This window comes from Urocitellus parryii, chromosome 14 (assembly GCF_045843805.1).
Source record: "Urocitellus parryii isolate mUroPar1 chromosome 14, mUroPar1.hap1, whole genome shotgun sequence".
Taxonomy (NCBI): domain Eukaryota; kingdom Metazoa; phylum Chordata; class Mammalia; order Rodentia; family Sciuridae; genus Urocitellus; species Urocitellus parryii.
In genome coordinates this window covers 38,785,622-38,802,694 of record NC_135544.1, presented here as the reverse complement: position 1 = coordinate 38,802,694, position 17,073 = coordinate 38,785,622, and the positions used below count along the sequence as shown (strand labels likewise).

At 37.8% G+C, this 17,073-nt stretch overlaps 1 protein-coding gene across 1 annotated transcript in view; it reads left to right on the top strand.

Moving 5' to 3' along the window:
* Positions 1-13,258, top strand: part of Galntl6 (polypeptide N-acetylgalactosaminyltransferase like 6) — a 1,042,003-nt gene extending 1,028,745 nt beyond the window's left edge. The window contains exon 12 of the mRNA XM_026389751.2: positions 13,091-13,258. Coding sequence (XP_026245536.1) covers positions 13,091-13,258 — 168 coding nt within the window. The remainder of the gene's footprint in view (positions 1-13,090) is intronic.
* The last annotated feature ends 3,815 nt before the right edge of the window (positions 13,259-17,073 follow it).

Here is a 17,073-nt window from a genome sequence, read left to right as displayed (position 1 = left end):
AGTATATCCTGATATCCTGCAACACCAAAGCCATCTCTCCTAAGTAATATTAACTGTTGTTTTCCATCCAAATAAAGAATCTCCCATACCTTTTTCTTTTTAAGTAAACTTTTTTTTTAATTCCAATACTCATTTTTTCATTTGTTCTAATTAGTTGAATTGACAGTAGAATGCATTTTGATACATCATACATAAATGGAGTATAATTTCTCACTCATTGTGTTGTACATGATGTAGCGTTTACACAGGTCATGTAATCATACATGCACATAGGGCAATAATGTCCGCTTCATTCTACTATCATTCCTACCCTCAGGCCCCCTACCCTTTTTTCACTCCCCTCTGTCTAGTCCAAAATATCTCTATTCATCTTGCTACATATGGATTTCCAGTTTTCCCAGCACATTTTGTTGGAAAGACTATCTTTTCTCTGTGTATGTTTTTGGCACCTTTGTCTAGTATAACATAACTGTGTTTATGTGGATTTGTCTCTGTGTCCTATACTCTATACCATTGGTCTATAGATTTGTTTGAGTGCCAATGCCATCCAATTTTTGTTACTATGTCTCTGTAGTATAACTTAAGATCTGGTATTGTGATGCCTCCTGTTTGTTATTTCTTGTTAAGGATTACTTTAGCTATTCTGGGTCTCTTATTTTTCCAAATGAATTTCATGATTGCTTTTTCTAGTTCTATGAAGAATGTCATTGGGATTTTAATAGGAATTTCATTAAATCTGTATAATGCTTTTATTAATATGGCCATTTTGACAATGTTAATTCTTCCTATCCAAGAGCATGGTATATTTTTCTATCTTCTAAGATCTTCAATTTCTTTATTTAGTGTTCTATAGTTTTCATTATAGTCTTTCACTTCTTTTGTTAGATTGATTTCCAGATTTTTTTTAAGGCTATTGTGAACTGGGTAGTTTTCCTAATTTATCTTTCAGTGGATTCATCACTGATGTATAAGACCACATTTGATTTATGGGTGTTAATTTTATATCCTGCTTAAGTAAACATTTTTAGTGGACTATAGCCTTATTCTCAATTTGGGTTTTCCCAGATATACAACCTAAACTAGGAATTTGAGTGCAGTAGATTATTGGCGAGATAACCTCTGGTAGGGAGGGGAGATTTCATAGGGCCTAAGGAAATGAAATGGGGAGGGGTTTGGGAGCCAGGGAAAGAATATTATCAAACAAGTGCCACAGCAAATAACTAGTGCTAAATTTTACTGAAGATCTCTAGGAATAGTATAGACAGATATCAGAAAGCAAGGGAGTTGGGTTGGTCATACATCACTCTAGTCAGAGAGCTTATCCTGACACCTCGAGCCTGGAGCAGTTACAGTTAGAACTGCACCTGAGGCTGAGAAAATCCTTAGGCAGAAGGGTGCGCTGGCCAAGGGCAGGAAGTTGGACCAGCAGACACTCAAATCCTAAAGTGGTGCTGAGCAGTGGGCAGGGGCTAGATACTTCCTGAAAGTCCAGTTGCTCCACATCCTCATCAACACTTGGCATTGTCAGGAATTTTGTTTTGTTGTTGTCATTTTATTCCGTGATTGTTAAGTGATATGATGTTTGATAGCCATCTGGGATATCTTCTTTGTGGAAAATTTCTTTAAGTTTTTGACCATTTTTTTTAACATGGGTTGTTTAGGGGTTTTTTTTCTTAGAGAGTTTTAGGGATTTTTCATGAACCTAGAATTGAGTGCTTTGTTGGATATCTGGGTATTCCAGTCACTGTGGTTTCTGTCCTGTTTGGGAATTCACGGCCTGCACCAAGTTCATGAAGATAGTCTTCTAACTCACGTTGGGAGCTTTATTGTTCTTTCATGGTTTAATCAAATAAGGAAGTGACTCATATATACATACATATGTGTGTGTTTATATACTTATATATAATAACAGTCATATATATTATATACTGTTACATGTCTTATTGTATTATATATAATAACAGTATTTTCCAAACAGTCTTTTCCATATAGAAAGCAAACTAATAGAATTAATCTAACTTAATTTAATAAATCTAAAAACTCATGAATACCACTATTTTTACCAGTAAAATGTTAAACTTTCCTCTAGATACAGAATAAAATAAAATGTTAGCTGTAATCACTTCTATTCAATCTTAGACAGCATATCCTATTCAGTGTAAAATAAAGGCCAAATAAATGGAACTTAAAAATATAAAAATTAGAAAGGAGCAAATCAGTCTATTCACACAAATGATGTATTTGATGGTTAGAAAACCAAAAGACTACGTAGCTAAACTATTAAAAACTAATAGGTACATTTGGCATAACCCCAAGATGAAAATCAAATGTGTACACGCCAACAACAAAATATATAAAATGAAATTTAAAAGTGATTTTATTTTGGCTACCATGAAAATCTTAAGATAACTAAGAATAAGTCTCACAAAACATGTGCAAGCCCTTCACACAGAGAGCTCCAAAACAGGGCTGAGAGTAGAGTCCAGTGGTAAAGCACTTGCCTGGCACACATGAGACCCTGGATTCCATTCCCAGGAAATAAAGGAAGGAGGGAAGGAAGGAGGAAGAAAAACAAGCTTACAAAACATCATTACTAAGAATTCTTAAAAACAGAGAGACATCTATCATGTTCAAGGATTGTAAGACTTCATATTGCAAAGATGTCAGTTTTCATATTGATTTATATACTTAATGCAAAACCAGTTAAATCCCTAGCCACTCTCCAGGATGTTCTTTTAGAACATCCAGCAGGGCTGTTTGTGGAAATTGATAAGCCAATCTTAAAATTTATAGGGAAATGAAAGGGCCAAAAATAGCCCAGAAAATCTCGAAGAGAGAGAAAAAAAACTCAAGTATGAAACATTATAAAAGTACCAGGAATCCAAACATTATAAAGTACATTCACTAAGGCTGTGTGCTCTCAGCATAGGGATATGCTGACTGGAAGGGAGGCCTGGGTACTGAGAGTTTTTGAAGTTCCCGAGAGATTCTAATAAACAGATGGAGAAACTCCTTTTCTAGCTCAAGTTTTACCTACTTTTTTTAACCTACTTCTCCCTCCTGTTATAGGTGGAATGTGACCGTCTACCTGTGCTCCTTTAGCATTCTGTTCCTTTCTTTGTACCTGAAACATTTACCAACCGTGGTTAGTTAATTTGTCTCTTCTTAACCACCTGAGGTCAGGTACCTTTTTTCCATATTTCTATATGGCCTGCCTAATATCTAATATACAAAGTTCCTAAATGACTATTCATTGAGTAATGATCCACTAGGTTCCATTATTAATATGAAGCTATTCTTCCTGAGCTTCATGCTGTTTGGGATAAAACTTAACATATTATTATTATCATTTTGTATCAAAACTACATTAAAATCCTCCCCAAAGACCAAAAGTGAAAGATGTTAAATTACCATATCTAACTACTGGATGTTCTCATAAGAACAAGTTCTACTTAAGAAAGTTTAACTTCCACATGAAGGGACTTAACAAACAGGGAGTGCCAATAAGAAGGTATCTGTCAGGTTAAATTAACAACAATATCATAGACTCATTGGTTTAAAAATGGGCGGCTGGAATTCTTGGTCTGCCTATATTTGACTGCTTATTTTAACTTATATGCCACGGCTTTGGCCTCTCAACTCATAAAATTTTGCTGGTTCACAAAGATGCCAGATGGAGGGCCATAGGTGGTTATTTTAAATCATTCTGGTTAGGTATTGATTTAGGACCCAAAATGATTAAAAAAAAAAAAAGGTAAGCAATGAGTTTAACTTAAAAGGCTTGTCATTCACCTTTGTTCTGATTTATGAAGTATTTATAAAATCCTGGATTTGTGGTCACAGTTGGGCAGTTACACTCTTCTAGTTCAGCCCATTCATTTCTGGACCCTTCCAATTGTTAGAAAGCTCTTCCTTGGGATTTGTTACCATACAAGTTAAATTTAATTCATTTGCCCAAGACAAACCCCCAAATATTTAACAGTGCTTCTGTGGTCTTTCATCTTTACTTTTGATTAAATGGCTCAATTTCTAGCTACTGCTCTTCGTAGGACCTTAATTTGGATCTACCATAATCTCCAGAACATTCTATCCAGAAATTTCTAGAAAGTGTCATCTTGCCCAGAAAGAGCACAATATTCTAGATGTGTTTTCACCAAGAAAAGTAGAATGAGTTTCCTGTGTCCTTTGTTACGAGCAGTGTTGTCTTTAACATAGCCTGAGTTGATTGATTTTCTGCCTTAACTTCACATGCGTGGCTTGTTAATGAGCTTTGACTGTTTAAACACACACACATACACACACACACACACTCACACACAATCTTTCTCTGTTAATTTGTTAGACACATCTCTTAACTTCTACCTATATAATCCATCTTTTATATTTGTGTTTGCTATTAGTTTGTGCCTATTAAATTCTGTCTCACAAGCTGAGGATATAGCTCAATGACAGAGCAGATACTTAGCATACACAACCCCCAGCACAAAAAATAAAAATAAAAAATAAATCTATCTAACAAGTTTTTCCCCAATGTGGATTTTTGACATTTTTTAACTATTTTGTTCCATTCACAGATTGGATCAGTATCCATTCACTCCTGCTGTATCAATCTACACAAGTTGTTGGTCACCCCCCCGCCCCCGCCCCCGTTATTTCGCTGCAGCCAGACTGCGGCACATATCCTCATTTAAATTGCCGATCCCATTGCAAAAGTCAGTAACTGAGCCCTGAGCCTTCTACCATATAATAGAGATGACACTGATCCATTAATGAGCATAATTTGGAGGAAGTTACTCAACCAGATATAAAATCACCTAATAGTAATACTTTCTAGACCACAATCTTTGCCCATAAGAAAACTAAGATGGACTTTTTACACATGTTGTTGAAAACCATGTGTACAGTGTCACACACAGCATCCCCTTGTTCGTAATAGAGTTAAGTTACTATACTCTAGGGTCTTGGTTATTGTACAGTAAGATGACTTCGGTTCAAATTGACAATTTAGCCACCTTATCAATAAAAGAACCATCCTAACTCCCAGAAGGGTCATCTCGTTCACCCTAGCAAAAAAAGCCATCTTTTCAAGAGGGAGTATAACATTTGTCAGTGTATTCTGCTTCTGCAGGAAGTGGCCATGTAGGGAGACTGTTTATTTTTAAACAAACAATTCAGCATAAAACACATAATAAGAATTAGTCACTTTTGAAGGTGAATATTTACTTAATTTGTGCTACCATTATGAAAATAGTTTTGGGACTCCTTTGCTTAAGTATTTCCTTCAAAGTCAAAGGCAAGTCCTGTCCCTTGAAAGGAGTCTAGGGAAGAGCTGATGATCATTCTGAGCCAAAGCTAATGAGGAAGTGAAGAGAATGACCTTTCAAATAGTGCCATCTTCCTTATCTATATCTCTCCCAGCTGAAGTTACTTAGTTGTCACAACATCCTAACTTTTGCCATTTCAACATACCGTTTTACATAACATGCGGAACTGCCATTGTCTAGTCACCCAGAGGTAGAATGGCTCTGTCACACACTCTCCTTGGGCTCTTACGTAACACTGAATTGAATGCCTGCCAAGATCTAGACTGTCAAACCAGAAAAGAATCTCGGTGATAGGAGCTATGAAATATTTAAATTAGCATTTGCTGATGAGGACCATTCTTTCCTGCCAAGCAGATGTAGGCATGGAACAGGACTGCTGGTAGGCTCAGTCACAGACAGAAATGAGACACAACTTGGGAGGTTATGAGTGCAGGTTTCGGGTCCGGAGGGGCCTGACACTTTGAGTCTCTACTGTGCATCCTGGCTCAGGCACCTTGGGAAACTTCCTTACTATGCATTTCTACTTCCTCATTTATAAAATGAAGATAATAGTAGAATTTACTCTAGAAAGGCTGTTGTGATGATTAAATAAAATTTAAGTTCACCTACAGCCAGCATGTAATGAGTACAATTGATGTTAGCTATTACTATTCCATGTGTTCAATAAGCTCTCTTCTGGTGTAATTGCAAACTCTCCAGATAGGTTTGTGTACAGGAGAGGATGGACTAACTAGTTGATTTTTTATACTGAAGATTTCAGTACTATTGTAGCTATTTATTATTAAATATTAGAATGTTAACTTCATAATAGCAGGGATTTCTCTGTGCTTTGTTTCATGCAGTACTTCTAGTACATTAAAGACAGTGTGGCACACCGTAGATGCTTAATTAGTATGCGTTGAATGAATCTAGCTTTCTGTTTGTCCACTTGCACTATTTCTTCAGGTTGCTCCGTGGTTTGGGTAGTAAAAGATTAAAAAGTCTGGGTTAAATACTTAGCACCATCTGACACAGGTATGCACTCAATAAATAGTAGCTTTTATGTTGCTAGGACTCTGGGCAGGTTTACCGAGAGGACAAGAGATATTCACAGATGAAAACAACTGAAAGAGATGGTTTTCTCTACTCATGAAGCTTTCAGTCTAGAGGTGAAGCAAAGGAGTGTTTAAATAAATGAAGTACTTAGGGTAATATAAGCACATAAAATACTAGGAACAATCCAGGTCAGAGGAATAGGCAATGTTTCTAGAACTTTTAAAAGAAGACCTAAAAGGCAAGTAGGAATTATAAGGGTACAGAAGTTGATAAAAGATCCCAGACTTATGGACAAACTTGTGCAAAGGTCCTGAGGTAGGCAGAATCTTAGTTTTCTCAAAAGAACAGAGATAAGCCAGTTGACATGCTTGAATGTAAAGAAAAATGAGGTCAGGCATCCAGCTAGGGGCTGGACTACACAAAACCTTGTAGGTCAGGTTAAAAATTTAGCTAAGAGAGCAAGAGGTCTTAAATGGTTTAAAGAGTAGGGATTTAAAACATCAAAAGAGATTTTTAAATGATTTATTTGCTCTGAGGAGAATTGAAAGTACATCATCACACACATGACCATGTATAGTCCAGAAAATCTGGCAAGAGGAGCAGAGAAGGGGTGGAAGATGGGCTGCAGGCAGCACAATTGCAGCATACACACCAAGTGGCATGAGGAGGCATTATTTCTGATCGGCCAAATTAAACATTGATGCAAGAAGACCAGTTTTTTTTTTTTTTTTCCTGTGAGGAATTCTACCTGTCGAAGGAAAAATGGAAAAGACTAGATAATAAGACTGCTTTGTCCCTTTTATGCCTGTCACAGTGTCATTTGCATTCTCTCAGAAGCCAACAATGCTAGGCAGAAAAAGCCACCTGACATGTCTCTCTGCTAGAGAGCTCCCAGGACAGTCATCCATCAACCTCGTTCTTCACAGCCCTAAGAGGTGGGAAAGCAGACCATTCTTTTTGTTGTTTATCTTATCCCACTCTCCTCTTTCCCACTCCATTTATTTTATAGATAGAAAACCTGAATCACTGACAAACGAAGGGAACATAAAAGATGATTATCAGGGACAAAGGTAAAATTAAAAACTAGTCTCATAACCCCAAGTCTCCATTCCCTCAGAATCCATATGACACCACAGACATTAGACATGAAGGAGTTCTCTCTCAACGTGTGTCCTTTTGTCATTAAATTTGCTATTTGCGTGGAAATTTGTCAGAGGGGATAACTCAGTTCTCCCCAGCTGTAGAGGAGCCATCCTGATGTGTAGCCCATCCAGCTGTGTACTGGGCACCTAAGTCAGGATGTCCCACAAACACCTCTAGCTCATGTGTCCAAAGTAGAAATCAATGCCATTGCCATCCCTGGTCCTGTCCCTCTTTCTGCATTTCTTCATCTAATACAGCTTTTCCTTAGTCACCCACCTTGTCTTCTATCTCAACCCCCACACACCATTAACCAGACCACCCTATGCATTTACTTTCTTATATATACTTATATCCTTTAGATCACCCCCAGTCGCCCCCAAATCATCCTCATTATTTCTTGCTTTTGCAACAGCTGAAATCTGGGTTTTGGCGGTAAGTTCTGGCTGTTCTCTCGCGCTGTAGCCCAGTGTCTTCTTACCCCACCTCCACTGTCCCCACTGCCGGCCTACATATAGAACCGTGACTTTGTTCTGTTAAATCCTCCAACGACAGCTCCCCAACATTGGCATGAAAAATGAAGCTTAAGCACTGCACCCTAGTCTCTTCATGATGTGGCCCTTGTCTACCTCTTGGATATCATCATCCAGAATGTTCCACCATGCTCCCTGTGTTCCAGCTGCACCAAATGACTTGCTGGTCCTTACCTCTTGATCTAGTGCTTCACCCCCTCTCACATCATTGCCATCACCCCGACTTCCTCACTATTCCTGTGACCCAGCAGGCTGCATACTCGATTGAGGCCTTTGCTCTGTCTGGGACCCTTTTCACCCAAGTATTTGTGTGGCGAATTCCATTTCTTTCTTTCAGGACTGCTCAAATGTCACCTCCGCAATGAGGTTTGCCCTGGCTGCTCTAATTAAATTTTCATTAATTACTGGTGCCATCCCTGTCACTCCAGATCCTCCTGACCTCCTCATTTCCTGTTCATATCACCTTTGAACAGGCTGTGTATTGTACCTGTTAACTTCATTTGCTTATTTTCTATGCCCCAATCCTCCATTCTCACCCTTACCTTTGGAATCTGAGTCATCAGGGGAGGGATCTTTATCTCATTAAGTTCATTGATGTACCCAAGACCTAAAACAGTGCCTGACAAATAGGAGGTACCCATACGTTTTTTGTGGAATATTGAATTGTAAGTGTATGTGTCATTTTACATCCTTATGCCCTATGTCTGAAATAACATGATGTATCCTATTCACCCTCATCTACACTGACACTTTCTGACTTCAAACATTTCTTGTTTACCTATCAATCTCCTCTATTTGTTGAGTTGGATGTTACCTTTATGTACCTCTTTCCTTTTAAGACCAAAAACTAAAAGATACTTTATAAGTGTTTGTTAAACTCACCTGGCCTGACTAATGTATTCCAATAAAAAATCAGCAGGGGAAAAAAAAAAAAAAAAACCTAATAGGTCTTTCTTCCAGAGAGTTCAAAAGATAGTCATATATTCACCTAAACACATAGACCAGGTACAAACCCACCATAGTTAAACAGAAGAGCTAATTTCAGAGCCATAGATACCTTTGTTCCATTAACCCTTTTGCTGAAATTGGGAAGTACTATTGTTCAGTTTGGATAAGCATTTGTTAGAGAATGAAATTTTCAAACTATTTTACCAGGATTTCAGAAAATACAATTTGGTATTGAAATAGCTGGTCTCAGACCAGATGGTTAGTGCATTCAGATTTTTAGAAGTGGGGATGATTTCTGACTAAAAATAAATTAGGGGAAAGAGAGAATAGAATCATCATTACTTGGTTACTTACTTGTATGAAGGATATTGTGACAGAAATTGCACATTTTATCCTTACAGCAAACTCGTAAGGCATAATGTACATTTTCCAAGTAGGTAAACTGAGGTTCACTGAATTAACATTTCCAAAGTCACCCAGCAAGCAAGTGGCATGGCTGGGATTGGATACAAATCCCTTATGACATTTTATTTTGACATGTTGGGATCAAACACGTGGCCTTCCTCATGCTAGAACAGCAACTCTGCCGCTGAGCTACAAACCAAATCCCTGATGGCCACAAATCCCAAGCCCTTCACCCAGGACTGTGTTGTCTGTCCTCCTTCCCTGTGATTGTTTCATTTCTAGACTCATCTTCCGATGCATTATGCATTCATACCTCTACTTTATTATCTTTTGTGTGTTTAGGGTCTTCTGACCCTAAGCCAAATCTGGCATGATTTTCTGCAGCACACTCATTCTTTTAAAGTTCAGACTCTATGTTAATATAGAACTTAATACAATTTAGTGCAGCTGTGTGAATGCCACAAGGTGTCACACAGAAGCCAACCATGGGTTGACTTTGCAATGGTGACTCTTTCAGTGACCTACCTGAAAAGTTCCACCCATAATTTTCAGTGTGGGCCGATTGGCTGGTACTGGGCATTGATTATGAAGGGCAGTTCAGTAATCCTGGATCTGAATTTATGCATTTCCTGATCAATAACTTCTAATTGTCTTAGATAAAACATAACATTCAAAAAAAAAAAAAACCTCAAAAAATAAAACATGAAAAACAAGGTAGAGGGCATCCATGGGAGCAGGAGGGGTAAAGCAAAAGTGGAACGTATAACTTGTGAACAGCCAGAGCTTATGCTATGCCATGCCTTGGGACTAAACAAAGAACAATCTGGTTAGAAGCAAAGAAAGGACAAATTCTGTCACCATTTATGGAGGACAGTTATGGAACTGCGCACTTGCTAAGATAGTCAGAAGTCTATCCCACAGAAAACCCATACCCCATTCTATTAATGGGCATTGCTCCATGACCAACAAGTTGAAGGGCAAAGGAGTGAAGGGCTGTTGTGGAACAGCAGACCACATTTGAAGAATGATTACTTGAACCACTGAATTAATTTCAATCAGCAAAAGCATCTGGGAAGACATTTAGTAATCCAGAGCCTTGGCTGAGTCGGAATGTAAAGATGGCAATCACCTAGCCTCCAAGGTCAAAAGTGAAAAATGTTTGCTCAGGTGAAGGCTGGGGATGTTTCCAGAATCTTCATCTCTGGAGCCTGCTGGGTACTCCAAGGATAAGGGTGAACACAACTCAGTCTATAAAGAGAACAATCAATCTGTTGATCTACTGGATACTGCAGATGGTCTCTGGTTTGACATCCTGTCATTGTTCTCTGTGACCAGTGAACTTTGGAATAAAATGTTCATCCAATTTTACGGCTAGGAGAGGCCTAAGAGATTTATCTAATCCACCTCCTCAATGTACTGATGAAACTTCTGAGACATAGATAGATATAGGGAGTTCAATTTTTCAACTCTTTTTTAGAACAATGAAGTACAAGCACAGGAAACATTCTGGATTGTTCAGGATAGTGCTGAATCTGCATAACCTGCCTAGCCGTACCCATGAATATACCTGTATCCACAGGAACATGTGTTCCTATGTGGGATTTGGAAAAATACGATCACCTTATGGCTCAGGAAATGATGTTCCAAAAAATGAAATGTTCAAGAAATCTGCTTTTACTTTTGCATCGGTGCTAAGGTACACAAGCTGGTGAAGGAGGAGAATAGAAACATGTTCTGCTCCTTTTCTTTTTTAAGCTTTTGTGAAAATATGTGTTTTGAAGAAGAGACTAAGTATATGGAGGTCCCACTTAAGCCAATATTGTAACAATAAGAAGAATTGCAGATAGTGAAGAGGGAAAAGTGGTACATGAACAAGGAACCTGTGCATCAGAATTTAGCAGGTCACAGAATTTTCATGAATAGAACAACCCAAGAAGGCTCTTTGAGGGAGTGGGGGATATAACTCGGTGGTAGAATGCTTACCTAGTATGTGCAAAGCCCTGGCTTCAATCCCCAGTACTGCAATAATAATAATAATAATAATGCTTTCTGAAAAATTATATTAAGTCTATGCAGCTCAACTGATGAATGTTTGGGGTGGGATCTCAATGTAAGAGATGCTGGAAGGAAGAAGAGAACACAAGGAAGGAGATTGCTGGAGAGCTGCAGCACCAAACATCTAGGACCCCAAGGAAGAATAAATGTGTAGAGCAAGCTGCTGAGTGCCATCTCTTTCCTCCTAGAATGTCCTCTTCTAGACCAGAGTAGGAGAACCTTCCCCTAAGGTCAGATTCCCGTGGAGTTAATAAGAAAGAGGCGAAAAAGATGTAAGGAGACCTCAGGAGACCTCTGTGTAAAGGAAGTGAAATTGACCTGCACCTTTCAAGAGAGTAGAATAGTGATCCTTTGTATTAGGCATAGGTCTTTGTTTACACTAAAAATAGAAGCATGCAAACTGAAGTGCAGGCAGGTTGCCTTTCTCCTTCCTTATTCCTCCTTTCCTTCATTAGTACTGACCTATGCAAACATCCTGATCTCAAAAGGACATTAAATATTGGTTTGATAGAGTCTTAACAACCAGGAACAACTCAGAAGTGTTTACAAAGTGTGGCTGAGAAAGTTCTAAATCTAAAAGCATTGTAAGTACTCCTCGCTTAAAGAAAAAAATAACCAGAACCTCTACTCACTTCCTAAGCTAAATAATAAAACATAACTTGATCCTAAAATTTAAACAATGGTTTGAAGACATTTCTTCGAGTTATTCTTTAAATCATAAACACCACAAGAGATAAGAGTCTGATGCTAGTTAAGGAAAGATCTTTTTGTTTAAGCATTCCCTTCTTTGCCTGTGTACACAAATAAAACAGGGTGTGTGTCAGTAGAACTTGTTTAGATACTGAGCTTTCTCAGCACTTAAATTTTGTGCCCTGGGAATGAGTACCTTTCAGTCACTGAGCTGTTAACTCTTGTCATGTGTGTCTTGTGCTTCTTTTTCAAGCGAATGTTACCTCCTCCATTTTACTAAAAGCCACAGGAACTGACGTTATGTCACTAAAGGAGCCTAGAGGAGTCTGAAGCTGGAGAGCTAACAAATCTGACTTTGTACTTTCAGTTATTGTCATGATTGTCACTTGTCCCCATCCCCATATTCCTCTTCTGAAGGCTGCTGAGCTTGTGGCATTTGGTTCCTCTTTCTTTTGTATTTCTCTTTCCCATTAGAGGCTCAATGTGAGGGCAGGGAAACTTTGGCTCTTTTGACTATGTGTGGGTGTGTTATGTTGAGTGTGAACTAAATGATAGGGTTTTTTTTGTTTTTTTGTTTTTGACATGTGCTTGTTTCATGTTTCTCCCCACAATGGCTAAATTATTAGCTACTTGAAAAGCAATCCGTGTACTTACCTTCAAAATCCAAATATGTAGTAAAATGCTCACTGAAAAGCAAGAAATAAATGGATTGCTTTAAAAAAAATGAATGAATGAATGGTGTGTGTGTGTGTGTGTGTGTGTGTGTGTGTGTGTGTGTGTCTGAACCTGCTCAGAAGCTCTAGTTCCAGCAGATCCTAGAAAATGGTGTTCCGTGTTGACAAACCATTTGATTCGGAAGCTAGTCTGTTTATAAAATTTAACAAATACTTACAGTTGTATATTTGGGGCTCTAAGTATTCAGTATGCTTTATGTCAGTCTTTTCTTTCTGATCCCTCCAGGACAGAACATTATTCCATTCTGTGAGCAACAGCTGCATGGATTGCAACCCTGCGGAGAAGAAGATTTTCATGGCCAGATGTGACCCTCTGTCTGAGACTCAGCAGTGGATTTTTGAACACGTTAATATGACTGTTTTAGAAAAATTTAGCCACCATGCCAGCTCCTAGGAAGAAAGAAGGAATGATTACCTGCAGATTGTGAACTAAATTTTAGCCAGCATCTGGGTCAAAGGAGTCAGGAATAACATTTCCTAGATCCAGGCAGCCTGGTTTAAAGATTTGTAAATGCCATGTCAAAGTAGGTTGTCCTGAGGAACTTCCTGCATCTGAAGAACTTGGCTGAGAACCTCACCAGCTGCTTCTGAGAACTCGAGACTAGCAAGCAGTTCCCTTGCTGGCCAAGGGTGAAGATATTTAGGGACTTTTCGAAACAACTGCTGAGTTAATAAATCCTAGCATTTCTCAGGTCAAATCCTGCAGTAGTGAGTAGCTATGAATGGATCCTATTAATCGGGTGGGAGGGGGGCGGAAATGGAGTGCATGACTGCTCTGACAACCTGAGGCTACCACAGGTTTAGAACTAGCCACACTTAAGGGGTGAGCGGTACTCTTTGGTGCCATTCTCTAACTAAGAATGGGTTAAGCAGGTTTAACCCTTAAAAGTGCTGCAGATGATTTTAGAGTGCTCATACCATTCTGTTTCCTTTTGTTTTATTTTTAAACATGGGTGCAATATTTAATAGGACTTAAAAATCACATAATGAAATGGACTTCCAGTGTTCCCATGTTTTCATTTACACTTGCCATTTTCCTTGTAGAGCAGAAGTTACTTATTGTTCATAAAAGTTCATGCTCCATAAATCAGCTGAAGTTCTACTCAGTGCCCTTGTTATGAATCCAGTTAAGAACAACAACAACAACAAATAAAACTATGCTACCAAGTTACTCCAAAGAAAGATTTCACAGAAGCAGCAAACCATAAAAAAAGATTAAGGAGATTTCTCTAGGAAATCTATTTTTACTTTTCTATTATTTTTAGAATTTTTAAAGTCTGATGTTTGTCCAGTCATACTTTTTATTAAGGAAGGAAAATGGAGTGAGGTTGATGTAATTTGTTTAGGAGATTCTTAAACCCAAATAAATCTACACTCCACGTGACATGTAAAAATGGCTTGGTTTACTTCAATCCTATTTAATCAGTGCTGGGAACTTAGAGTGGTTTTATTTCGTTATTTTGGTGGGGATTTTTTATTTGTTTGTTTGTTTGCTTTATATTGTTGATATTAATGATGTTGCTGTTTTATTTGGAAGCCCATAAAAGGAGTTACCATTAATAAAGTGCTTCTAACACCATTTTCTGTTAATGGGACAATATTTCAGAGGTCAAGCAAGTATTAATTCAAAAACTGAAGTGTAATATTTAATTCTTAAAAGAATGATTTACTTTTAAATAATCATGGGTTTGGAGTAGAATATACAGGTATCAAAATGGGTCTATAGAGGTTAGAATCACATTTTTTACCCAATTTTCAAGTTTCGTCAGGTACAAGAATGTTTTTACATTGCTTTTGTTATTTTTCTTTTAACTTGTCTTTTTCTGTTCACACACACACACACACACACACACACACATATATATATATATATATTGTCTTAGATATGGACCACTGAATTTTAGAACTAGGAAGACTCCTGAAATCCAATCCCTTTGTTATTTTTAGATTAATAACAAAAGCCCAGAGAGGCCCAACTCCTGGAAGGGCTGACAGGTCTTCTGACCTTTATTCCTGTGTATTTGTCTCCTGTGCTGTGCTCTCTCACTCTGGGGCTCAAGGTGATTCTGATTATATCTCCAATTTAACTGGAAATTTTTGGTAACTAGATTAGAATCCTATGCTTCCCTGGGGATGTCCACAAAAATAGCCTTCATCTTCCAAAACCACCTTCTTATAAATATTCAATGATTTTGTTCTCTCCTCAAAACCTAATCAAAATGTCCACTTAATCTTCTCTGCTAACAGCTGAGGAAGAGTTATTTCATTATCTTCGCTGAATTTTCAAGCATTCTTTTGAAGAGCTTCTTTTTAAACCAACTGTCACAGAGATATTTTGTATAGGTCAAGAGATCTTGAAGCATTCGAGATGCATAGAGGAGAAAATCAATAGTGAGAAATTAATCTGGGTGTTGAATACTTCTAAAGAGTGAGTGAAGATTCATCTCAAGTGTTCAGAGAGCAGTCTGGCTGTAGAATTTGAGGAGTCTATAAAAATTCACATTATGTCATTAAACAGTTGACTGGTATTTACAGTTGTACCAAAGAGACAACCTGGGGTTCTGTACACTGGGAAGCCCAGCTGTGCAATGATCTCTTAGGATGCTGTCATCATGTCTTTCATTAACTGGGCACTGTCCTTTGAGAAAACCAGAATATTGTATCATCTTAGTGTGGCACACAGGGATCAACAAAGATTGGTCTACTCTCTGAGTAAAAGAACGTCATCTAAGAAATGAACAACCTGTTTAAATGAAGGCAAGCTTGAGACGTTAAATTCAAAATTGGGACTTCAAATTGTCAAGCAATCATTAAATATGTACACATGGGGAACATACATATAGAGTAAAATAAAACCTAGAGAATCTGCACATAAGCAAAAGGGCATAGTACAGCCAATAAGCACATTTAAGGAGGCATTTCTGATGCCACTGAAGGCTAAGACTCTACTCGCTTAAGACATCACTACTACCATTCTTAAAAGTATAAAAATACATGCTTGCATTTTTTTATTGGCACAAGAGACCGAACAGTCCTCAGAAACACTTTCATTTCTGCAAATGACATGTTTTGAAAATTGTACAGTAAAGTACACACCTACCCTATTATCAGAATGGGAAGAAAAACATCAAGTTAATCTGACCACAGAAACTTCTACTTCTCCATAATAAAATATACTTTTGCCAGAAGCTAGAAAATACTTAATTTTTTAAGTCCTTCTTATGTATTTACAGAGAAAATGCTATGCTGTAAAACAATTGTGAACTGTTTGTGGGATTTATACTTTTTCCAGGGCTGAAATAATAATACCATGGCAATAATAATGTATTGGCTTCTATGTCTACTGTTATTTACTTAGAAATACTAATATGCTCACAAGACTGTTTTTAAATGTATTCGCCATATTAGAAGCCTCAGTGAGTAATGCAAGTTCCAGGATTATTTTGTGAATTGATAACATAGAACTTTCTACAATAAATGAATAACACATAATGCAAATGAACTTGCAGTCAATGAAAAAAAAAGTGTTAGGTCATTCTTTCCATGTTTCTTTCAAAACATGAAACTAAAAAAAAAACAAAAACAAAAACATGAAACTAATGCCAATACTCGACACCATTTTCTTCAGGGCAATTAAGTAAGCAAATATCTACTTTATGCTGCTTGCTTTCAGGTGAAAACTTCTGTTTCAATTTTTTAATAGCTATCTCCATAAAGAAAGAGCAAAAAGGCATCTTTTATTAGAAAGACCAGCATTATGAGGTCTATGGCAGACCCTTCAAAAGGACAATGATGCTCTGATTACAGAACTGGTTGTCAGCAGTCATAGAAGGCCACACCTATCGCTGGATGACATTCCCATGGCCTAGGACTTCACACACCTGTGACTCATAAGAGCGTTGATGGCAAGGCCACTCCAGATCTGCTTTTAGCTTTCTCTCTTTCAATATTACAGAATCTCCCAGGGGTAGGTGATTTCCCCATCCCTCCCCTGGGGAGGAGTGCTAAGTTATATATTTCCAGAATTTAAAGCTATCCTAACAATATGACATTGTGAATTTTGATGTTTTATCCCTAGAGACCCACTTAATAAAATTTCTTTAGGCCTTTTTACACCAGCAGGAATCTAAGGGTATAATATAATTACAGAAACAGGAACTGGAAGGAAGGAAGGCATTTTATAAAAATCACGAGAAGGAACACCTCAAA